The 24,094-nt window shown below is 42.1% G+C and overlaps 3 protein-coding genes across 6 annotated transcripts in view; 2 read left to right on the forward strand and 1 right to left on the reverse strand.

The window, feature by feature from the left end:
• The window catches only part of UBE2E1 (ubiquitin conjugating enzyme E2 E1), a gene marked incomplete at its 5' end in the record, with an annotated part of 54,990 nt that extends 54,202 nt beyond the window's left edge, over nucleotides 1-788 (forward strand). The window contains one exon of the mRNA XM_081105796.1: nucleotides 16-788. Coding sequence (XP_080961922.1) covers nucleotides 16-113 — 98 coding nt within the window. The 3' untranslated portion in view covers nucleotides 114-788. The remainder of the gene's footprint in view (nucleotides 1-15) is intronic.
• NKIRAS1 (NFKB inhibitor interacting Ras like 1) lies at nucleotides 479-17,280 on the reverse strand. 3 transcript variants are annotated; one of them, XM_081105799.1, is made up of 5 exons: nucleotides 17,094-17,242; nucleotides 13,514-13,624; nucleotides 11,637-11,721; nucleotides 9,862-10,103; nucleotides 891-2,618 (listed from the first exon to the last, which is right to left on the reverse strand). In XM_081105799.1, the coding sequence occupies exons 3-5, from the start codon at nucleotides 11,644-11,646 to the stop codon at nucleotides 2,376-2,378; spliced, it is 495 nt and encodes a 164-aa protein (XP_080961925.1). In that variant the 5' UTR covers nucleotides 11,647-11,721; nucleotides 13,514-13,624; nucleotides 17,094-17,242; the 3' UTR covers nucleotides 891-2,375. The 3 variants fall into 3 exon arrangements, with proteins under 3 accessions (XP_080961923.1, XP_080961925.1, XP_080961924.1); XM_081105797.1 differs by lacking the exon at nucleotides 11,637-11,721 and having other exon boundaries at nucleotides 479-2,618; nucleotides 17,072-17,280; XM_081105798.1 differs by lacking the exon at nucleotides 11,637-11,721 and having other exon boundaries at nucleotides 17,094-17,253.
• Nucleotides 17,236-21,537, forward strand: RPL15 (ribosomal protein L15). 2 transcript variants are annotated; one of them, XM_081105792.1, is made up of 4 exons: nucleotides 17,236-17,447; nucleotides 18,140-18,321; nucleotides 18,812-18,948; nucleotides 19,566-21,537. In XM_081105792.1, exons 2-4 carry the CDS (start codon nucleotides 18,150-18,152, stop codon nucleotides 19,869-19,871), a joined length of 615 nt encoding a protein of 204 aa, XP_080961918.1. In that variant the 5' UTR covers nucleotides 17,236-17,447; nucleotides 18,140-18,149; the 3' UTR covers nucleotides 19,872-21,537. The 2 variants fall into 2 exon arrangements, with proteins under 2 accessions (XP_080961918.1, XP_080961919.1); XM_081105793.1 differs by having other exon boundaries at nucleotides 17,395-17,560.
• Nucleotides 21,538-24,094: the final 2,557 nt, after the last annotated feature.

The following is a 24,094-nucleotide window of genomic DNA, read 5'->3' on the forward strand; positions in this document are numbered from 1 at the left end:
ATTCTTTTCTTCCAGCCGACCCATTGGTGGGAAGTATTGCCACTCAGTATATGACCAACAGAGCAGAACATGACAGAATGGCCAGACAGTGGACCAAGAGATACGCTACATAAATTGGGTTTTCACAATTCTTACATTATTTGTCTGTCACAGAGAGAGCTGCTTATGATTTTGAAGGGGTGGGGGAGGGTGGGAGTTGGTAAAGAGTAGGGTATTTCTATAACAGATATTATTCAGTCTTATTTCCTAAGATTTTGTTGTAACTTAAGGTATCTTGCTACAGTAGACAGAATTGGTAATAGCAACATTTAAATTGTCATTAGTTCTGCAATATAAGCTAAAATGTAGTACAGAGAAGAATAGACTTTGGATTCGGTTGTTTATAGTCTGTAAATTTAAGCCAGCTTAATTTTGTGCAGGTTACTACACACATGGCCATTTCTGTGAAAGTCCTTCCAGACTGCATACTTTTTTGTTTAGAAAAATTGAAACTTGTTTTCCCTTCTTGGGAGGGAATATTGATATTTAACAGTTTTTAGAGATTGTCATCTCATCTTAAATGGACATGTGGCTTATAAGACACTTTTAGGAAATGAGTAGTTATGTATTTTATTTTATATGCTCTACTTTATTGTGAAAAGATTAGAGGTTTGAAAACCTGTAGTAAAATACCTTAAGCTGTTAACTGTAAGGCGTGGAATAGGAGTTGCTCAGTGGATTGGTTATATGTTGCAGACCACTTAAGTCTGCATTTGTTACTGTGCTAATAAACAATATTAAAACAACCACCTAACATCCCTGCATTCATTTTCTTTTAAACCAGATCTTTGCTATAAAGCAACCTAGAAGTAATTGCAAACTGAATGGATTGGTATGTAACTCTAATTTATACAACAGCCTTGCAGGATAGATTTTGAGGTGTCTTAGAAAAGGTTAGATAATTGAACCTGTCACCTTTCAAAAATGTACTCAAAGATGCATCTTTTAAAAAGCATTTCCAAGTTGCAGATGCTGTGGTGGCAAGTACATGAGCAGTGGGTTCTATAGTGCAGCCACAGTAGAGCGCAATTTGACAGCACCTAAGTGTTCATATCTATTGGATGCGGCAATTCTATTTGTATCTACTCCAGAGAAACTCACCCAGGTGCATGGAGTGAAGGTACATACACATTCATTTAGCATTTAAAAGGAATATGGTAACATTCCAGCATCCATCTAAGTTCAGTAGAAAAAAGCAAAGCTGCAAGATGATCTAGTATATTATCCAAAAATAATTGTAAAAGTATTTATCTTCCTATGTAAAATACATAGGGGGAAAAGCTGTAAGTGGGAGAGCAGATAGGGAATGACAACCTTATCTGAGCAATAATTTTAGACCAAAAAATGTATTTGTGATGAGAAATTTTAAAGAATTATGCAGTGGTAGCACTAGCCTAATCTAAAAGCATTCCATTGACGATGTTAACACTTATTAGTTATTTTCACATTTCTTTGCTGAACAGTTTATTTCATGTTTTATATTTAAATAAAATAGTTAACTGCTTTCACATCAAAACCACTAAGTAGCCTGTTTCCTACCTTTAAAATTAGTAACAAAATTGAAATTTGCTAAATACAGTGAGCTCTATTGCTCAGATCTTGCCAAAAATCTTCAGCGATCATTAGCACAAACTCAGATATCCAACCTGAAGACTATCTGTAGTCCAGTATTTTTATGATACATTTTATCCACATGACTACACGCCCATAAAACTATTCCGGGAGGTATAGTATTCCTGGTGGAAAACAAGATTTATTGTCTTTATGTGCCTAGCAGTTTTCTAAACAGTTTGAATATTTATACCACCCACTACCTCAAGTCATGCTAAATGTGTAATCTGAACAAAGCTAAACCAGAGGGTTTGTTCTATTTAGCAAGATCTCCTCTAGATAAAATTCAGCTTAGCACTCAAGTTGTTTACTGTTTGATCCAATTTGGACACACACAAAATGCCAGTTTGTAATTCTAGGCATTAAATGACTTGTGAATTTTTTGGAAACAAAGTTATATTTGAGCTAAGAATGCATAAAGTTATACAAAATGATAGCTTTTGAAACATTAAAGGGGGAGGGACACTACTTATAGGTGTGTATATATAAATAACAAAGGTGCTAATATCAGGGGCAAGTTTCAAGCAACCAGAATGCAAGTGTATTATTTCATATCAGGCAATAATAAGCTTAGCCCAAATAATTTAATCATAGCCTTACATGCATTAAATTGCTTCCTTAGGGATTTCTACCAGACCAAAAGTAGCTACAAATGGCCTATTTTAAATATGTTCACAGATACTTAAGGACAATCGCTATTCAACAAACAATTGTGGCACTGATTTTTAGTTCTCAGAGCTAGAATTCCCTTTGTTTTTCCTCCCAGGCAAAGGAAAGCTGGACTTGCTCTGGGGCTGGGAAAGTTTGCTGGCCAAGAGAGTGAATGGTTCAATCAGAGTTTTCCGATCTGTAACTGTTACCTCCCACAGTCGCACCTTCTCACTTTTTGCCCATTGCTGTGCCACTTCAGCATCCACTTGTCTCTGCTCAGAAAGGTCCAACTTGTTTCCTAATACGACAATTGCTACCTGAGAGAAAAAGTGATACAAAGATCACACTTTGCCAACATCATCAGTTCCTAGGCAAAATGGAGAAATAAAAGAAAACTGTCCCATTTAACAATCTGGTACAACAAAACTGATTCTAGAAGGAACCTGAATGACAACACAGTGGGACACAAACCTGACTCCTCCTGTAATGCATTTCTGTTGTTAAAAACACAGAGGTTCATAGCTGAGATTTGTAAACAGCCCACGTGCCCATCAGCAGATGAGTGGATAAAAAAGCTGTGGTATAGTTACACAATGGATTACTATGCAGCAGTTAAAAAGAAGGCTCTTTTACCCTTTAAGCCAGCATGGAGGTACCTGGAGAGTATTGTGCTGAGTGAAATAAGCCAGTCAGAGAAATAAGTATCATGATCTCACTCGTGTGGAATCAAACAAAATAGATCCTGAGACATAAAACCAGGAACAGACTGACGAATTTCAGAGGGAAGGTGGGGGAAAGGGGGTAGGAGTGGGGTGATTAACCAGGGAACATGTATGCATGACCCATGGGCACCGACAACAGAGCAGTGAATGCCTGGGAGGGGCAGGTATGAAATGGAGGGGGTCAATGGGAAAAATCAAAAGGGGACATCTGTAATACTTTTAACAACACAGATAAATTTTGAAGATGCAGATGTTCTATAGGCTGTTAGGAAACATTTTAAATTAGCAACAGGTGAAGTTAACTCAGAATGGAAGCTAGACTTGGGGAAATTCATATCTAGGATGCAGATAAAGGTGTGACTGAAATATGCCTCCATTTCAGTTTCACTATCTACTGTGTGCTGTTTCCCTATATGTATTTCAAAATACACCAGAGGACTCCCAGAGCTGTGAGTTCCACACCCCTAGCAACTAAGTTCTATGAGCATAGGAATTTTTGTTCTGTTCACACTATTCCTAATCATAGACAGTTACCCGATGCAATCACTAAATATTTGTTGAACATATGGGCCAACAGGAATATTTTACAATAACTGCAAGGCAATCGTTCACAAATGCTTACTATACACCAGGCACCTGTTTTCAGGTGATTAAAAACCAGTCACAAGCCCCCAGGGAGGGGAAAGGGAGGAGGACAAACAACCACCAGATTTTCAGATACTGACTGTAAAGCCAATAAAACAATGTGAAAGTGGAGGAAGTGCACCAAGAGCTGTCATAGAGTGCTGCTCTGGGGACAGCCTTGAGGTAGGACCTTTGAGCCACTGCTGTGCTCCGCCTCTAAGGCCATGCCTTCCCGAAAGGATGGAGGAGCACGCACGCCCGGGAGCTCTGGGTTTCCCGGCAAGTCTCTCCCATTTCTCTGCAGGAACTGTCTCTTCAAGCCCGCCAATCATCCTTCATCGCCTAGATTTTCATCTTCACATACATCCCCTAGGCCAGTGGTGCAGCTCGCGAGCCACGTGCGGCTCTTTGACCCCTTGAGTGTGGCTCTTCCTAAGCCTGAGGAGTGCCCTAATTAAGTTAATAACAATGTACCTACCTCTATAGTTTAAGAATTTGGCTTTCTCAAAAGAAATTTCAATCGTTGTACAGTTGATATTTGGCTCTGTTGACGAATGAGTTTGCCAACCACTGTACTAGGCTGACCTCCATCTCTCTTTCCTCCCCAATTGTACAAACTGTTCCACTTTGCCCCAGACTTCCTACCTCCAACAGTGTTCCCTCCCTAAAAGCCCTAAATCTGTGGAGGCTGGTGCTGCTATTCTCTGCTACCACCTGCTTCCCACCCCTATTTTGTTGCTGTTCATTACAGACCTGGCTTGTGGTCACCCCACACTACTTTTGTCATAATTCCTAGTGACTTCACTAGCCATGTGGGTGACCTGTCCAGTAACCTTGTCTCCAAAGATCTTAATCATTCTCCTAACCTCAGCCATTCACAACCATGAATACATCCTAACTCTTACCACTATAAATGCTCCCCTCTATGAACTCAATTCCGGGAATCCCACTCTGACCTCTACCTTCCTAACTCCAGACCACAGTTCTAAACACCACAAGCACCTACCATCCACTGGTTCTCCTACCGTAATCACTGTCCTTCAACCCCTCTCATCTCAGTTTCTCACCCAGCTTCGGTTATTTTAATTTACTCCACTGCTGTCATTATCCCATTGTGTTCGCCTGGTAAACCCCCTACTGTGGTTACATTTAACTCTTAACTGGACTCTGCCTACATCACTTACTGAACGTGTGTAGAAAAACCCAAATTCATAACCACTGACCTCAGGTGAGGTGGTGGTTTCCAGCAAATATATTACATTTACTCTGTAACTAAGACAACATCTACCTTGCCCTTTTCCCCAGCCTCCAACATCTCTTCCATCGCCCACCTTACTCAGAGTCCATACTACTTCAGTAAGAAAATACAAGCACTGAGAAGAGACCTTTCACATGTTTCCACCGCACAGCTAAGCTACCATCTCCCAAGCCCATGCACCCATCCTCCCTGACCTGGACAAGGATGTCACTCCTGTATCATCCTCTCTTCTGTATCATCCATTTTCTTTCTATTGAATCATTCCCATTAGCACACAGTATGTCTCACCTAAATAAAAACAAGACTCTACAAATCCTTCTCCAGCTCCTCTCTGTTCCTTTATAAGACAATATGTTTACCCTTTGACGCAAAACTAGCAAAGAGCTATGTTTGTTGTGTTCAGTTCTCTTACATCCAGTCCAATCAGACTTTATCTCACTGTTTTACTACAACAGTTAAGACCTCCAAGTTACTGAAGGCTGGCCATTTCTTTATCCCTTTTTTTTTTTTTTAACCTATCTGCAGCATTTGACATAGTTTGATAACACCTTTTATTTTTTTTTTATTTTCTTGTTTAAAGTATTACAAATAGTCATACATATGTCTCCTTTTTTTCCCCCAGTGTGATTACTCCTTACTTTCTAAAGTGCCCTAGGTCTTCCTTGCCTTCTGGGACACCCTTATCTTTTGGATTTCCTCCGACCTCACTGGCCACTTAGATTCTGTTGCTGGTTTCTCTTCAATTCTCCAAAGGGGTCAATGTCCAAGTGCTCCAGGGCTGTAGCTTTTAGCTAAGCTCCTTGCTATTCACCTTGTCCCTGTCTGTTGACAACAGCCAAAGTGATCATTTTAAAACAAGCCCAAAGATGCGCAACCTCATTCATATTAAGGGAAATGAAACTACTAAATTACCATTCTCACCCAGAAGATTCACAAAACCCAATAGTTTAATCACACATGGTTGTCCAGGATGGAGAAACAGGCTTTTTCATACCATTCCTATGGAAGGCATTATATTTACTCTTTGTTTCAAGAACCCCTGCTGCTTGATCTTCAATTATACGCTAAAATGTACAAAATAGTAAATGCAAATGATTATTCATTGTAGGAAGTCCTAGCCAGAGCAATTACGCAAGAAAAATAAATAAAAGGCATCCAAATTGAGGGAAAAAGTAAAACTCACTGCCCTGGCCAGTTTGGCTCAGTGGTTAGAGTGCTGGCCCACAGACTGAAGCACTGTGGGTTCAATTCCCTGGTCAAGGGCATGTACTTCAGTTGCTGGTTTGATCCTTGGCCCCAGTTGGAGTCAGTGGGGAAGGCAATCAGTTGATGTGTCTCTCACATCAAAGTTTCTTTCCCTCCCTTTCACTTTCTCTAAAAATCAATGGGGAAAAGAAAAAGTAAAACTATTTGTGGGTGACATTATTTTATATATAGAAAACTCTAAAGACCACCAACAACTATTAGAAATAAACAATAAAGTTGCAGGATAAAAATATACAAAAATATGTTATGTCTATACGTTAATAACAATCTTTTTTTAAAATATTATTTTTATTGATTTCAGAGAGGAAGGGAGAGAGAGAAACATCAATGATGAGAGAGAATCATTGATCGGCTGCCTCCTGCACGCTCCCCTCCACCCCCCAACTGGGGATCAAGCCCGAAACCTGGGCATAGACGTATATGCCCTTGACCAGAATCACCCAGGACTGTTAAGTCCACAGGCCTGCACTTTATCCAGTGAGCCAAACCGGCTAGGGGACAACAAACTATTTAAAAGAGAAATGAAGAAAATTCCATTTACAATTGCAACAAAAAGAATAATATACCTAGGTATAAATTTCACAAAGGAGGTGAAAAGACCTTGCATTGAAAATGAGGGGGACCAAAAGTTTTGCCTTTTGAAATAGTGATTTTAAACTCAATTCTTCTGAAACAAAACTCAGAAAGAACTTTTGACTCCCTCCTGTCTAAGAGATTCAGATGGCAAAGCCTGCCTCAGGAAGGGGACTGCAGCATAACCACCACAGACAGGAAGCCTCCAAGCAGGAGCCTGTTAGCTAGATACCCCGGGGCCCATTGTTTCCGAGTTGCCTAGTGAGGTTTTGCCTGCCATGTGTTCCACTCTTCCTCAACTACCTGTACATCAGCACTCTCACTTTTCACATCTAAGATCCTGTTTTCCTCCTCCTTTGACCAAAATGTAGTATGTACCCAATGCTGCCTCACTGTCTTTGGAATTTTCAAGCATATGTGAATTTCCTGGGTTCATGTATTAAAAATTAGATTTTTCTCCTGTTAATCTGTCTCTGCTAATTTGATTGTTAGCCCAGCTAGAAGAATTTAGGAGGTGGAGGAGGAAAAGTTGTTTTAGAGCACCCCCCCACACACCCAGTTTTGGAGAGCCAGCCAGGAGAATTCACTGGCTGGAATACTGCTTATTCCTTAGACTGCTGCAACTAAGGGATAATGGACATCTGACCACAGCTGGCTGAAAATGGTAAGCATTTTACCCTGTCAGCCTCTGATCTCGTGTTTGTGGGCTTCGATGAAAGTTAGAAGCAGTAAGAGTCCTTTTTCTCTCTTCTACATTTAGATTGGCAAGAGAAAATATGTGTGAAATGAGTTTCCCGGGCAAATGTGACTCTGGTAAAACTTGGTTTGAGTACTCTTGTTTTCTAGGAATCCTGTTCCTTCTAGAGAGGTTCTATTATCTTCACCAGCTGAATGATGCTTAGGCATCTGGTGAGCAGCCGAACGGGCTCTGGACCCGTGCTTAGGGAATCTTAAAACTTATTTGTTCAAAAGGGGGGGAAGCTTGTGACTTCCTGTGGTTTAGAACAGCTGGTGAAAGAGAGGGCTTCCCTTCTTTCTTAGGCTAACTCTGCAAATAAACTGCTGGATCAGTGAGGGCTGTATCTTTTGTGCTCTTTATGGAACCTTTTGCTTCCTTGGTTACGCCATAAAAGGCTTAGTGTTTGAGTCGATATTAAAATCCTACTGTCATTAGCCAGATGATGGATACCTTGAACTAGGAAAACTTCTAAATAGAAAAATGTTTAGAGAACTCTCATATTCATATAATTAGCCATTAGGACTCCCTTAACAGGATGGAAGAACAGAAATTAGAACAAAAATCAAAATCCACTTAGACCTCTTCCTATTTACCTTTAGATATTTGCAGATACTGTAATAAAAAAATAAAAATAAAAAATAAATCAGGATGCCCGGCTGGTGTGGCTCACTGGTTGAGCTTCGACCCAAGCATCAAGAGGTCGCTGGTTCAATTCCCAGTAGGGGGCGTGCAGGAGGCAGCCTATCAATGTTTCTCTCTCATCAATGTTTCTATATCTCCCTTCTCCCTCTCCCTTCCTCTCTCTCTAAAAATCAATAAAAACATAAAGTCTGATAGAAATTAAAAAAATAAACGTCTTGGCTCTCCTACTGGTAAATCAGAAATACAAACAGCCTGTAACTACCTAAGGCTGAGGAAGCAAAGGGGGAAAAACTGGAAAAGGGGCACTTTTAAAAACACAAGTAGCTAAAGCCTTCCGTGCCTGACCATGTCCCCACCCCAATATCCTTAAAAATTGGCAAGAGCCAGCCCTGGCTGCTGTGGCTCAGTTGACTGGGTGTAGTGCACGCATCAAAAGGTTGCTGGTTGATTCTTGGTCAGAGCACATGCTCAGGTTGTGGGCAGGAGGTAACCAATTGATGATTCTCTCATCATTGATGTTATCTATTCACAAAGTAAATACGTACTCAAAATAATAAAAATAAATGTCAATCCAGATGTCCTTCAGCAGGTCAATGGTTAAACTTTGGTACATATGTACCATGGAATGCCACTCGGCAATAAAAAGGAATGAACTACTGATATGTGTAGTAACTGGATAATTTTCCAGAGAATTATGCTGAGTGAAAAAAGCCAAGAGTTTACATGCTGTATGATTCCACTTATGTTACACTCTTAAAATGACAAGGTTAGAGAAATTGAGAACAGATTAGTGTTTGTCAGGGACAAAGAGGGGGTGGCTATAAAAGGGTAAAATAAGGAATCCTTTTGGTGATGGAATTGTTCTATATCTTGACTGCATAAATGTCAGTATCTTGGTTGTGAAATTGTACTACAGTTTTGCATGTTGTTAATATTGGGGGGGACTTCAGCTAAAGATCTCTATTATTTCTTAAAACTGCATGTGAATCTACAATTATCTCAAAATAAAAAGTTTAACATAGGGTAAAATGTAAAAATCTAGGTTAAGAACATCTAGTCAGCACTGTTAACCACTACATCATAGGAGGTACTCCTAGGTGGTGAGGAGTCAGCCTGGAAAGAGATCTGCGATAAGAGAGTTCCAGGGATGGGAACCAGAAACTGAGAAGGACTTAATAGGGGAACAAAATGATCATGGTGGAAAAACAGAAAGTGGACCAGTGTCAGTGGAGTACGGTGACAAAGGAACAGAATGATGAAGATAAGATGAAAAGGAGAGGCATGGGCCAAGTCATGTAAGACTTTATGGGCTATGGTAAGGATCTTATTTTTAAGTGTCAAATGGGTAGAATCCAATCATTATTAAGTTAAAAAAATTTTTTTTTTGCAAGGCTGAAGACAAGATTCCTATTTAGCCTAGGAGACAAGAAAGGGCCCTAGGAAACAGTGCTGCCACACAATATGAAGTGAACTACCTATACGGAACTTGAGATACGGAGTCCCTAAAATTCAGTTTATACATGAAAACAAGCAGAGACAGAAAGGCAAATGCTGGCCCTGACTGAACTCGGTCAGTCCTGTATTTCCTGGGCTAAGGAAAAATAAAAACAACACAACATTATAGATACTGTGAATACAATGTGAGTCTCTAAAAATATTTTAACTCCCCCAAATTCCATGCTGCAATTTAAATAGTATTATGATTCATAGTTGGCATTTTTCACATATCCACTTACCTCTTTTTTATCTTTGAACTTATCAATTTCTTTCTTCAGCAGCTCCACTCTTTGAAAGGATTCAAGATTATTCACACTGTACACTAGGACAAAGCCATCGGCAAATGAAAAATAGTGCTTCGGCAGGTCCACGCCCTCCTGCAGGCCTCTGGTGTCATAAAGATGTAACTGTTCCTTTACTCCCCGATCCGTTTCCACTGAAGCCATGTACACATCTTCCATTGTTTCACAGTCTTCTATTCCTGGGATGAAAAAGGAATCACTCTCATGGGTACCAATGCCGAATCACTGTACCAACTGTTGAGTATTTTCTTGTCCTTTAGAAGTTGTTGGCTTTCTAGGTTCCCTATTGACTACATGTAAGAAACATATTTCCATTACTAACTTCTTTAAAATGAAAGGTAGTTGTTGTAGTAAATGACCAACATGCTTTTTAAAAACACGTCTTCTGTATAGAAAAAAATTTTATTAATGATTTAATATTACACATTTTTTAAAAGTTACCATAAGACGCCGAAACCGGTTTGGCTCGGTGGATAGGGCGTCGGCCTGCGGACTGAAAGGTCCCAGGTTCGATTCCGGTCAAGGGCATGTACCTTGGTTGCGGGCACATCCCCAGTAGGAGATGTGCAGGAGGCGGCTGATTGATGTTTCTAACTCTCTGTCTCTCTCCCTTCCTCTCTGTAAAAAATCAATAAAATATATTTTTAAAAAAAAAAAGTTACCCTAAGAAGAGTCAAAGATCTGAATACCTAAATTGGAAGGTTAAAGGCTGGTTTTTAAAGTAGCTTCAGTAACTGAGTGGTCCCATTTTCATCTCCATCAGAGCCAAGGACAGGGCCTGAGGTAAATTTGCTACTTTTTTTTTCTATGCAACTTCCTCTATTTCCAAGGTCTGTTTATGGGACTCAAAAATTTATAACCTGGCCAGTGTGGCTCAGTGGTTGAACATCAACCTATGAACCAGGTGGTCACAGGTTCGATTCCTGATCGGAGCATATGCCTGGGTTTCGGGCTTAATCCCCAGTAGGGGGAGTGCAGGAGGCAGCCAATCAATAGTTCTCATCATTGATGTTTCTCTTCTTCTCCCTTTCTGAAATCAATAAAAATATATTTTTTAAAATGTTATATGTCCAGTCTGGGCCTGAGCACCAGGCTTTCATTCCCAAGCACCTACTGGGCACTTTTATGTGAATGTCCTGCAAGTACTCCAAACTAACAAAACTTGTTCTTTTTCTCCCCATACCTGTTTCTCCATCTAGCTTTCTCCCCTGGATCACCATCCACCTGGGCAATCTTTAGAGTTCTCTTTAAACAAGGAAAACGTGGGTGCAAGTTATCATACATTAGGCACTGTACTGCTGAAGCACCTGCTCAATACATTGCCACCTTCCATGCCCACTGGTGTGTTGGCACCTGAACTGCTGCAACAGTTCAATAAACACCTTGTATCCTTTCTAGACTGCTCAAATGTCAACTCCATGGATCCTCTCCTGATCATCCCCTTCCCTCCTCTCTGCTCCTACTGTGCCTTTTACAAGTAACACCATTTAATACTTACACCTTCCCATATCGGTCCCCTTCAAGGCTGGAGTGTAAGCTCCTTGGGAGCCAGGCCTGTAGCTAACCTATCTTGATAGCTCTGAGGACTAACAAATCGACTTACAGACATAGGAAGTCCTTAGTAAATGTTTGCTGAATGAATGAATTCATCATTGATGTCCCAATTTCAGTCCCTTTCTTGCCTGGGTGATCCTTGTAAAATGCATTCCTACCTTGCTTCATTTGTGCAGGTTTGTCTCTTCAACTAGTCTATTCAACTAGTCTATAACTCCCTGTAGGCTGAGGAATTAGGAGAATCTGGCCAGTGAAAAAGATAAAATACTAAATATGGTAACATTTAGGATTCCCCCCAAAATGCCCCACCCAGGTCACCTTACAAAGCTCAAAGTCATAAATCCTATCCACATGCTTACAGTTTTTAATTAACGTTTTAATCCTCCATTCTTATTTATGAGGAGACAACCTTGGATTACCAGATGCTTGAGTAAAAGGGAGAACAAAACCAGAAAAGAACGCCTTATAGAAAAAAGAATGCAGGAAAAAGAAAACTTACCAAAAAAAAAAATTACCCAATATTATACTCAAAGAAATATGACAATACATCCATAAAATAAGAACAGGATACGAAGAAGTGAAAACTCAACACAAGGGCTGGAAAATAAAGATATGGAAAACTCTCAAAAAGTGGAACAAATATTGAGAGAAAGAAATCAGTAAAGAAATTAAAAAATTAGTTCACTAGTCTAGAAGATCCAGCATAGAGAACACAGAGAAGGGAAAAGGATCAACAAAACAATTCAGACATGAAGAACACACATCTCCATACTGAAAAGGGCCACGTTTTCTTCACATATTTAACCTAAAGCAACATATCACAACAGACTGAATGAACACAGAGGAAGTAGATACGATAACCCAGCTAGACATTAGATTTTCAAAAACGTAAATTGGTGCTCTTCTCACTAAATTATTTTGAAGACATAATTTTTCATAAACGTTATCTTGGTATGTGATGTTTATTGCTATTTTAAGTAATAAATAAGTACTTTTTAAATTTCTGTTTTAATTTCTAATACAGTAAAAATATAGCCTATATAAACAAAAGCTGTTTGGAGTTTTAGGAAGGTAAAGGGGTTCTTTTGTTTCCCTCTGGGCATAATTTGTTTTTTTTGCACAGCCAAAAATTAGAATCTGGAGGTGAAAAATTAAGAATAGTGCAGCATCTGTGGTAGGAGGGATTCAGAAACCATAAAAGTTGAGAACCGCTAGCACAGCCACCATAATAAAAGCCGAATATGGATTTAACCAAAATTGCTAAATATTTTGAGACAGTGGAAGAGAAGCAAAGCTCATCAAAATAGTTATTAAAAGTAAGACAGAAATGTGCTCTAAGCCAGTGGTTGGCAACCGGTGGTCCATGGGACCACTGGTGGTCAGTGAGGTCTGAGAGGTTGGCAACCGCTGCACTAAGCTACTTGCCAGAGATAAATACTTCAAAGATCTATGATTCTATGATCTCTCCAACACAAACCTCATTTAATCCCAATTTGCAATGTTTGATCGCCTTAAAGCCAAAGATGCTGTCTTCTTCACCTCTGTATTCTTACAAGGCTGCATCACAGCCTGTTTCACATAGCGAGTATTTAATCATGACTCAGCTCAATGAATGAGATAATCCAATTCACAAAAGTAGGTCATACTGCAGCCAACAGCTGTTTCTTGCATTCTGAAAATCTATATAGCTGTATTGGAAAGTCATGTTGGAAACAGAATAAGATCATTCAGTGTATTCTTACGTCAGTGCTTCTATGACTCCAAAACCACTATTCATTATGTAAATACACAGGAAACTACATATATAAAAGGTATAACTTTCAGCAAGCACTCTTGAATTTCACTATCATAAAAGATGTTTTTTTTTTTCCTCTCCCCTATTATTTCCTCTCTCAACGTCAGTTGACTTCTATGATCCTTCTGGTCCCTCTGGATTTCACTCTTGTGTCTGTCCCCCATCTTTAGGTTATTATGACCAACAAAACCCCTAGCAGTTCCCAGAACCTACAGAGGAACTACAGAAAAATAATCTTACCAATAGTATGATTCCCATAAAGGAGCTGCTCCAAAATTGCTGTTTTCCCCACAGACAGCAAGCCACAAACCACGACTTTGCAGCCCTTTCCCATCTTGTCTCAGGATAGCACTGCAAAGAGAACAGAATATCCTTAAAATTGTATACACTGAAATCAACCTTTTCTTTTTCTATGTTTAAATTTAGTAAGTAATACATACAGAGGGGGGATTTCAAATTTAAAAAAAAGATATGTAGAATAAGGTATACCCTTCCAAACCCTATTTTATTTTCTCAAATTCTGTAATTTTTATGACCCACATCAACACTAATCAGCTATCAGGAAAAATAATTTTTTTCCAGGAAAAATATTTTTTTTTAATTCTCACTTGAGGACATACTTACTGATTTTACTTTATTTTATTTTTTTAAAAAATATTTTTTAATATATTTTATTGAGTTTTTACAGAGAGGAAGGGAGAGGGATAGGGAGTTAGAAACATGGATGAGAGAAACATCGATCAGCTGCCTCCTGCACACCCCCTACTGGGGATGTGCCCGCAACCAAGGTGCATGCCCTTGACCGGAATCGAACCTGGGACCCCTGAGTCTGCAGGCCGACGCTCTACCCACTGAGCCAAACCGGTTAGGGCGACACTGCGTATTTTTTTATGAAAACATCACGTACTGTGTGCAATACTTTTACTATCCATTCATGAGCACATTACATACATTAAAAGGGTTTTGCAAACAGTACTGCACGTAATATCCTAAGCAGATTCCAGCTTACCATTCTTTTATTCATTGAATAAATATTTACTGAGGGCTTACCATAGTTCCAGGCATTAGAAACAAACAAACCCAGAAATGATCCTTACCCTCGGGAATCTCAAAATCAATTGGAAATACCAACCCAAATTTTGCAAAACTAACAGAGAAACTACAAATTAAAAACTGCAAGATCTAATTAAGAAATTAGCAGTGGCCCTGACCAGTTTGGCTTAGAGCGTCGGCCTGTGGACTGAAGAGTCCCAGGTTCGATTCCGGTCAAGGGCATGTACCTTGGTTGCGGGCACATCCCCAGTGGGAAGTGTGCAGGAGGCAGCTGATCAGTGTTTCTCTCTCATCAATGTTTCTAACCCTCTATCCCTCTCCCTTTCTCTCTGTAAAAAATCAAAATATATTTTTTTAAAAAAGAGATTAGCAGTGGTTATTCACATCGCCAGACTCTCCTTTCCAAATGATTCATCCAACTCTGTCTGCAGTCATCAACCTTGACTCATTTTCTCACACCCCACTTCTGATCCATCAGTAAATCCTCTGCACCAGTGGTTCTCAACCTTGGCTGCACATTAGAATCACCTGGGAATCTTTTTAAAATCTTGATTTCTGGGCCTCATCCCCTGGAAATTCTGTTTCTTTGTTATGGGGTGAGGCCCAGAAATCAGGATTTTAAAAAGACTCCCAGGTGATTCTAATGTGCAGCCAAGGTTGAGAACTATTGCTTTACACGGTTGAAACATCCAGGCTGAACCATTTACCACTTTCCATCACTAACGAAGGAGTCTGAGGGGCCAACTTCCCTCACCTGGTCTTAAAGACACTCATGTCATAAACCCCCAAACCTGGGAGTATTTTACTTGATACAAGAAAAGGTATTTTGATTAAACTATGACCACTGCGGTGGGGAGATCATCCTGGATTATCTGGGTGGACCCAATGTAAGCACAACTGTCTTTAAAGGGACCCAAGGAAGACATGGTGATTTTAAGATACTATACTGCTATCTTTGGAAATGAAGAAAGGGGTCAGGAGCCAACAAATACCAGTGGCCTCTAGAAGCTGGGGAAGGCAAGGAAATGGAATTTCCCCTCATGCCTCTAAGAGGAACACAGCCCTACTGACAACTTGATTTTAGCCTAATGAGATTTCTGATCTTCAGAACAAGAAGCCAATAAATTTGTGTTGTTTCAAGCCAGTAAATTTGCTATAATTTGTTACAGCAGCAACAGGAAACTAATACCACCTCCTTACTAGTCTGTCTGCTTCCACTTTCCCCTTCCCCTTTAGCCTCAAAACTACAATCCAAATGATCCTTAAAAATGTGTAACCCCCATTTGACAAGAAAAACCAATTAAAGCCAAACAAACTTTATAAAAATATATTTTTTTATTGATTTCAGAAAGGAAGAGAGAGTGGGAGAGAGAAAGAAACAACAATGATGCCAGAGAATCATTGATCAGCTGCCTCCTGCACACCCCACACTGGGGATGGAGCCCGCAACCCAGGCATGTACCCGGACTGGAATTGAGCCGTGATCAACCACTGAGCCACACGGGCTGGGCCCAAATAAGCTTTTGACTTTTATATCGCTTGCATCTTGTGGCCCTCAATAAATAAATTTAGTTTTTGTTTCCTACTATATATATGTGTGTGTGTGTGTGTAAGCCACATAAAGTTATCCTTCTGCTCAAAATCTCCCAGTGGTTGCCAATCTTGCGCAGGTTGGAAACCCCATGTCCTCATAACCTTCACCTGTCTCTCATCTCCTGGTCTGCTGTGTGTATGGCCGGTTGCAGCCACACTGCCTCCGCGCTGCTCCCGCACTCATCCAGGCACACCAGCCGCGGCGCTGGTCCCCACATCTCCACTCTCCACTCTCCCCGGTCTCCGCTCCATCCTGGCTTCTCACTCACCCGCCGCGAACGTTCCATCCAAAACTGCCGCCTCAGCACTCCCGCTCTCTGACATCCCTCGCCGTTCGTCGGTAGCCCTGACCATCCGAGAGGACATCTGACCATGTTTATGGCCCGTTTCCCAGGAAGCCCTGACCGGGCTGCACCCCGGGCGAGTGGGACGCTGCCCGGCACCTGTCAGGCGCTTCATACCTATCTGTTAATGGAATCAATGGGCCATGTGAGGGCTCGTGCAATGAATGGCAAGCCTGACTTTTTTTTTTTCTTTTTTTTTTAAAAAAGGAAAGTAATATAGGAAATAGGGGCGAAATAACCAAAACCTCTAATGATTTAGAAGGTAAATAGGATTCTCTTAAATGTGGGCCACATTGAAACTTAGAGCTTGTAGAGTTAAACCACACCGTTGTATTAAAATACTCTGGAGACGCTAAAAAAGCGAGTAAACCTTTTCTTACATAAAGAACGCAGCACAAAAAGCCAGCATTTTTACCCTAAACACGCGCACCTGCCAACCAGGTCTCGCCAAATAAATATTGCGTTTTTCTAAAAAAAATTGCGGTTCTGACGTCGCAATACTGGAACCAAATCCTCGCGCAGGAAAGACCCGGGAATGGAAACGCACTCTCCCTCCCCCGGACCCATTTCGGGGCAAAACCCCTCGTCACTGGCCCTGCGGGGGCTAAAGCCGGATTGGCCCGCGGGCCCCGACCCGCGAAGCCCCTGGACCAGGAGCGACTTATTTGGCGGCGGGGACAGCGTCGCGGGGGTCGGTCAGAGCACCCCGGGGCCCCAGACCCCTGCGCCCGTCCTGGGGTCGGAAGGGGACAGCGTTTCCCGCAGCGACACCTCAAGCGAGGAGCCTGCGGTGCGCGAAGCGACGTACCGGTACACAAAGTGACACAGACCTGTGCCCTCCGCAGACCCCGCGGATCGCGGCGCGTCGGCAGCCCGGCTCCCCCGCAAGTTTCAGCTACCGGAGCCCCGCCCCCAGCTCGCCTCCTCCCGCACAGCGGGTCTGGAATGTCCGCCGCTGCCTCCGCAAGGTCTGTCTCCTAGAGGAGCAGGGGCGGGACAATGAGGAAGGCTGCGCCCCCTCCCGGCGGAACTCCGCCCACCGGCGCTCTGCCGGAACTACATGTCCCATGAGGCTCTGGGAGGCCGCAGCTTTCTACCGGAAAGAGTTTCGCTGAAGTGGGGGAGGAGCCCAGAGAGGATTGTGGGAGAGAGGCTCTTCCTTTCCGTCTGGCCGCAGCCATCAGGTAAGCCGTGTTGGAGACATACGCTATTTCATCCGCCGCTCATCTCCCTCTGCCCGGGCCATCCAGGCTCGGGGACCCTGCGTCCTCAGAGCTCCTCCCGCCTCCTGTGCGGCGTGAGTTTGATCAGGATGCGGGGCAACGGGGTGACGGAGAGGCGGCCGCCGGGGCGGGCTGGGGGATGGTGTGATGGCGGCGCGAATTCGAGCTGGGCCCTGAGCGTGAAGGAAAGGGAGGCGTGGGGCAGAGGAATAGGAGGCAGGGCCAGGGCTTATTGGAGCGAGTCGGTCGGTTGGGTAGAGTAAATGCTTTTTCGTAGGGAGTTAACCTTTTGGCGGCGGCAACATTCCCCTGTATTGTCGGCGAGGTCTCTGCAGACGGGGCCGGGCCCTTGGGGTTGCCGCCTGCCGCCTGCCGCCTGCCGCAGTGACCCGCCCCTTCAGGGCCTAAGGCTTGCGCCATTCATTCGTGCAGGAAAAAAAGAAAAAGAAATGCGCCGAGGGCCTTGCTGCGTTGCCCTCTCTGGGGTCGCAGAGGTGACTGAGCGCCGCTTCCCATGGACGCCGCGGCGGGGGTCGGGCTAGCTGCGCGCTGCAGTTTGTGCAGAGCCATTTTCATCCGCAGTGGTTGCCGTGTGGCTGGTGGGGAGCTAAGATGGACGTACGCAGCCTTTAATGCCCGGTGTTATCTCAAAGGTAAACCAAGATGGGCGCTTACAAGTACATCCAGGAGCTATGGAGGAAGAAGCAGTCGGATGTGATGCGCTTCCTTCTCCGCGTGCGCTGCTGGCAGTACCGCCAGCTCTCGGCGCTCCACAGGGCGCCCCGCCCCACCCGGCCGGACAAAGCGCGCAGGCTGGGCTACAAGGCCAAGCAAGGTGAGAGCGCCCTGCCTGGGTGCGTGGGCACAATTGTGTCCCCGGGAAAGGCTAGGGGCTGGTGAGCGGGAAGAGCAGCTCTTGCCCCGAAGTCTTCCTTCCCGTAGATCTTTGGCAGCGACTGTCCTCAGCCGGCAACACATTGAGGTTGTGGACCAGTAAATAGTTGTCTAGCTGCTCTGGCAAGTGTGTTGTAGATTACAAATTTGCATGAGTCTGGATTAAAGCAAAATAACGGTGTAGTAGAGTGAGAATGAGAAGTTAATATCTCTCTCTCTCTCTCTCTCTCTCGTTAACAAAGGACTTGAAAAATAACCGTTTTGTGTTCTTTTTAAAAGTGAATCTCAAAACTGGTGTTCATTTTACCATCGCTAGGTCTGTAGTATTTGACTTACGGTCTGAATATATTTGATGTAGGCGCAAAAGTGACATGTCCTTGAGCCTTGCACTCTGTGGTTTTTATGAAATCACCGTGATTTTTTGTTTATAGGTTACGTCATATATCGGATTCGTGTGCGCCGCGGTGGCCGCAAGCGCCCTGTTCCTAAGGGTGCCACCTACGGCAAGCCTGTCCATCACGGCGTTAACCAGCTGAAGTTTGCGCGAAGTCTTCAGTCTGTTGCCGAGGTGAGTGGTCTGTGAGAAGCAGTTGTATTGGTTACCTCCCGGAGGTGATGTAGACAGGTTTCTGCAACTTTTCTGATAGCTAACTTGTGCCTAGGTGAGCCCTTTGTGTTTAGGTGTGGGGTTTGTGAGTTTTACTATTAACATTGGTCGAATTTCTGTCAAAGACAAGACTTTATAAAAAGTCTGTTACTAACTTGTTTTTGCTCATATATGTCAGAAAGTGTTTTATGATTAGTGTGAACCTGTGGAACCTAAGCTTTTGAAGGACAGTAAAAAGGCAAAGCTATGCAAAAGACATAATTATGGCCTGCAGTGCCTAAAATACACTAAATGTTAAGGTTTTTGTAAGAAGTTTGCTTATCCTCCCCCCTCTATTGTATTAGAAAAAAGGTAAGTTCCAGAATCTTAAATATTGTTAGCCAGATATTATTCATTCCTTAAAGGCATTCACAAACCCCATTCATTAGATAGGGGCTCATAATAGGGAATAGTAAGTTTACCTTTTCATACTTATGGTTAGGTGCCGTAGTCACTTGTCTAGTGAACTAAAGAGAATTCTTGGTTCCGAATTTGCTACTGTGGGAAATGTGGGAGGCTGACCCTTTTTCCTCTTCTAGGAGCGAGCTGGACGCCACTGTGGGGCTCTGAGAGTCCTGAATTCTTACTGGGTTGGTGAAGATTCCACGTACAAATTCTTTGAGGTTATTCTCATTGATCCATTCCATAAAGCTATCAGAAGAAATCCTGACACCCAGTGGATCACCAAACCAGTCCACAAGCACAGGGAGATGCGAGGGCTGACATCTGCGGGCCGCAAGAGCCGTGGCCTTGGGAAGGGCCACAAGTTCCACCACACTATTGGTGGTTCTCGCCGTGCAGCTTGGAGAAGGCGCAATACTCTCCAGCTCCACCGTTACCGCTAATATAAGTAATGTTTGTAAAATCCTTACCTAATAAACAATTTAGGACAGTCATGTCTGCTTAAAAGTGTTCTTTGATTTGTTAAAACTAGTCTGCAGATTGTCTTATGAATGCATTGTCACATAAAAGTTAAAGTGCAATAATGTTTGAAGACTATAAGTGATGGTGTCTCATTACTCATAAGATAGACGCTTTTGTCTTGGCTTTATGTCAGTGATTTTCAACCTTTTTCATCTCATGGCACACATAAACTAATTATTAAAATTCTGCAGCACACCAAAAAGTAATGTTTTGCCAATCTGACCAAAAATAGGTATTTTGATCCATTCTTTTTTTAACTTGACAATCTAAGGGGGCTAGAGGTTAGTGCCCCTGACTAGTCAGGTATTGCATGTTTTAAAATTGTGTCCCACCAGTGTGCCACAGTATACTGATTGAAAATCGCTGCTTTATCTTATTAGGGAGTTTCCTGTCAGTGTTTGGTATAGGTGTAACATTCTGTGAAGGAGTGCAAAACTAGCCAGTAGATTTGTTGGTGCATGTGATGAAACCTACAGCTTTATTGGGGTAATGCAATGCTCTCTGCTTGTTTACTCTCAAGGGGCTGTTTTTTGGAGTTTGAATTTTGCTTGGAAATGTGAAAGATAACCTAATCCATTCTCATGGTCCTGTGCAGAAAAATGAAAGTTAAGTAGGGGGGTTCACGTTTTTTAGATTAACCCAGTATAACTGCTGCTTCTGAAAGAAGAAAGGTTTAAAAGGATGCCACCAATTTTTAGGAGAATTGAATGATTCTGTTGAAAGAGGGTTCTCTTAAAATTAAACATTCTAGTTTACCTAAACAAAACTGACTTGGTCTCCGTAGTACCATTCACTTTCACGTAAACGCTAGAAGCACTGATTCAATCCCATTGACTGAATTTCCTGCAAAGTAGTAATAGTAATTACATTGGTGTGTATTGAAATTGAACAAATGAGAAGGGGAATTAACTTTAAGGTGTGTTGTGTTATAACTATTATGAACCCGATGGCCACATTAAGGGGGAAAATGCAGTTGACTTTATTTAAGGGTACTTGTGCTTAGTTCGTTTAGTCTTACAAGTCATCTTGGGCCAATCCACTATATCCATTATTCCTATAATGTTACTGAGAGTAGTCATGTATTGGTGTCAGTACAAGTTTAAGGTTTCCAGTCTAACCTGGGGCATTGTCTACAGTTATTTTTCTCATCCCTGCTCAAACTACCCTCAAAATCCTTACCATTCCACAAACTTTCCAGGCCTTCAATTGTGCTCACCTTAATGTTAAGCATACCACCACATTATGTTTGCCTCTTGTCTTAAAATAAACTAGGCTTCTGTTTCCCAGGGTGAATCTGAGCGTGTAGGAAATAAAGAAGAGGAATTGGCTCCAATTTCCAATTCTGGGTTTGCTGACTTAATAGGTAGTTTGGTTCTAAAATCCTAATTGCTGGTTTCCTTTTTTAACCAATTTTTCTTATTTTCTTCATAGGTCTTAGAAGGCTTGGTTAAATGATTTTCAGAAAACATGTAGCAAACTCATAAAACCTTTAAGACCTAAATTCCTTTCCACTCAAATCTCAAACCATCTGTTTTGTGTGTAGAGGTTGTTCAACTAAAGGAATAAATGTCTGTTAAACTAAAACAATGGACCTTCTGTTATCTTTTGTCATCTAAATATCAATGTGCTTTAGAGCAAACCAAATATCCCAACCTGCAAAAAGGTATCAAAACATAATGGCAGGAAGTCAGCAAGATGTAGGAAAATGAAGTGTGTAGTACTTAGTCTATGAGTTTTTCTCTCAGTTCTTTGGTCCTTGCATGAATTAGAAAAATATTTCAGTCTTTTTCTAATGTAGGGTACTAATTGGGGAAGGGGAGGGACTGTCTCCAAGAATGGCTTGCTTCTGTCCTTGTGACCCTACAGTTTAGTCTCCATACAATAAGCATCTAATTCTAACGCCTTTATGATGGGAAAAACCCAAGTATTAAATGTCACCCTAGACTTTTCCTTACTGGCCCACAAACTGTTCTGTTTGCTTTAATATATCTAGATCACCATGTGATTCAAACAACCAAACTGATTATCACAATTTTCTTTAGAAATAGAGCAATTGGTTTCCAACAAGATATAGGTAATTTAAACCCCCTTTGCCAATGAGCAAAGATGAAGCAACTTGCTCAGGTCATGCAGTGGCATTCTGGATTCATATCCTCTCTATAAACAGTTTAAATTTTGATTAGGTAATACATGGACATGGCTAAAAATTCAAAATTTATAGATTCTACAGTGAAAGTCTCCCTGTCTCCAAGTTCCCCTTCTGAAGGCAATGTTATCTATGTCCAATCTTATAAAGAGCTTCCTCATGACTAAGGTATTCCACCAATATGGATGTACCATAATTTGTAGAATGTGGCCCCTGCTGATGAACACGTAAGATTTTTTTTCAGGCCCTTGCTGGATAACTCGGTTAGTGTTATCCCGATACACCAAGGTTGCATGTTCTATCTCCAGTCAAACTAATTACCTAGTTTTATTTTTGCACTTTTGAATGTGGCAGAGGCAAAGCCATGTGTACACCATAGCTTTTCTTTTTCCTGGTCATACAACTAAACAATGTTTTCCTGGTACCTTAAATACATTTAGGTAAGGATCTTAATGATTTATTCTTGCCTATAGAATGGGAGCAGAAGTGACATATTCCCTCCAAGACAGTAAAGAGTTGGTATGCCAATGGGAGCCAGTGCTTCAAATAGCGTAACTACAAAATGGAAGAAAGCTGCTCAACCCCTCAGGTTGCACAAGTCAGAAACAGACTTTATTGTGTTAAGCTGTGTTAGCTGTGTTCATTCTTGTAACAGCACTAGAGGCACGGTGCACGCAATTTGTACACTTGGGGTTGGGGGGAGGGGGTGTCTCAACCTGGCCTGCGCCCTCCTGCAGTCCAGGAGCCCTCGGGGGATGTCCCAACTGCTGGCTTAGGCCTGCTCCCTGTCACCGCTGCTACACTTGCCAGGCTGCTACACTTGCCAGCCGTAAGCCCGGCTTCTGGCTGAGCAGCACTCCCCCTGTGGGAGTTCCTGCATTGAGCGGGTGCCTCCTGGTGGTCAGTGCACATCATAGCGACTGGTTGTTCTGCCATTCGGTCAATTTGCATATTAGCCTTTTATTATACAGGATAGCTTAGTTTGACCCTGCCTATTTCAATTAAGTGAAGTTGAGCATCAATTAATATTTAAGAGTCTTATGTTTGTTTTACAGTGACCTTCCATTTATTCCTTTGTCCACTTTTCTATCAGAATCCATATACTCTTAATACCATGTTATATTAAGTGAATTGAAGGGTGGCTGCTAGATGATTGCTGCTATGTGTCATTAATACTCTGCTCTCAAGATTCTTAAAGGTGAATTCATTTAAGTTCTAAAATTGCTAAGGAAAATTAGAAGATATATTGTATGTCAGGCAGACTAGATCAAGCATGTCAAACTTGCGGCCCACAGGCCACATGCCTCGTTTATTTGGCCCGTGTTAGCCTTTGAGTTTGACATGCTTGGACTAGATCCTACAATAACAACCCTCAAATCTCAGAATAATAAAGGTTTGTTTCTTGCACATATCACATGTTCATTGAAAGTTGGTCATGGTTGTCACTCCAGAAACCACGCTATAGGAATAACCACTATCGAGCATGGCAAAGGGCAAAAAGCATAGTATAGCATGCTCTGCCTTTATAGCTTCGGCTTAGAAGGTTGTCTGAAGCAAGTCCCATGGCTATTCTTGATTTCATAGGGTAGGGAAATGAAATTTTACCATGTGCCTGGAAAGAGGGAGAACCAAATATTTGTGAAAAGCTTTAATGGCTACCACACGTACTAATCCATTTGATTTTCTTTTGTCCTTCTACACATTTGAGGGATTGTAGAGAAGAGCTGCTATACTAAGGGGAGAGCAGGAACCAGTACAATCCACACCGGCAAAGAGGAAAACTTTATTACTGAACATTGCTTAGCATTATTAGTATATGATGATAATAAGAGACTTTTAGTCAGCTTTTATTTTCAAACTAGAGGCCCGGTGCACAAATTCGTGCATGCGTGGGGTCCCTTGAGGTGGCCTGCAGAGATCAGGCCCCAGTTTGCACCCTAGCCTTGCAGCCCCAGCTCATGCTCCCAACCTCGCAGCCCCACCTGGCACCCCGCCTTG

Source organism: Myotis nattereri (genome assembly GCF_964212035.1).
Source record: "Myotis nattereri genome assembly, chromosome: 14".
In the NCBI taxonomy this organism is placed as follows: Eukaryota; Metazoa; Chordata; class Mammalia; order Chiroptera; family Vespertilionidae; genus Myotis; species Myotis nattereri.

What these genes read in the sequence shown, in the direction of transcription:
- NKIRAS1 (XM_081105797.1), bottom strand. Translation starts at nt 13,607, where the DNA reads ATGGGAAAGGGCTGCAAAGTCGTGGTTTGTGGCTTGCTGTCTGTGGGG. An exon ending in TTATGGGAATCATACTATTG is followed by an intron (nt 10,104 to 13,513) that starts GTAAGATTATTT and finishes TTTTCATCCCAG; the next exon opens with GAATAGAAGACTGTGAAACA. An exon ending in AGTTCAAAGATAAAAAAGAG is followed by an intron (nt 2,619 to 9,861) that starts GTAAGTGGATAT and finishes TTTTTCTCTCAG; the next exon opens with GTAGCAATTGTCGTATTAGG.
- RPL15 (XM_081105792.1), top strand. Translation starts at nt 18,150, where the DNA reads ATGGGCGCTTACAAGTACATCCAGGAGCTATGGAGGAAGAAGCAGTCG. An exon ending in GGGCTACAAGGCCAAGCAAG is followed by an intron (nt 18,322 to 18,811) that starts GTGAGAGCGCCC and finishes TTTTGTTTATAG; the next exon opens with GTTACGTCATATATCGGATT. An exon ending in GTCTTCAGTCTGTTGCCGAG is followed by an intron (nt 18,949 to 19,565) that starts GTGAGTGGTCTG and finishes TTCCTCTTCTAG; the next exon opens with GAGCGAGCTGGACGCCACTG.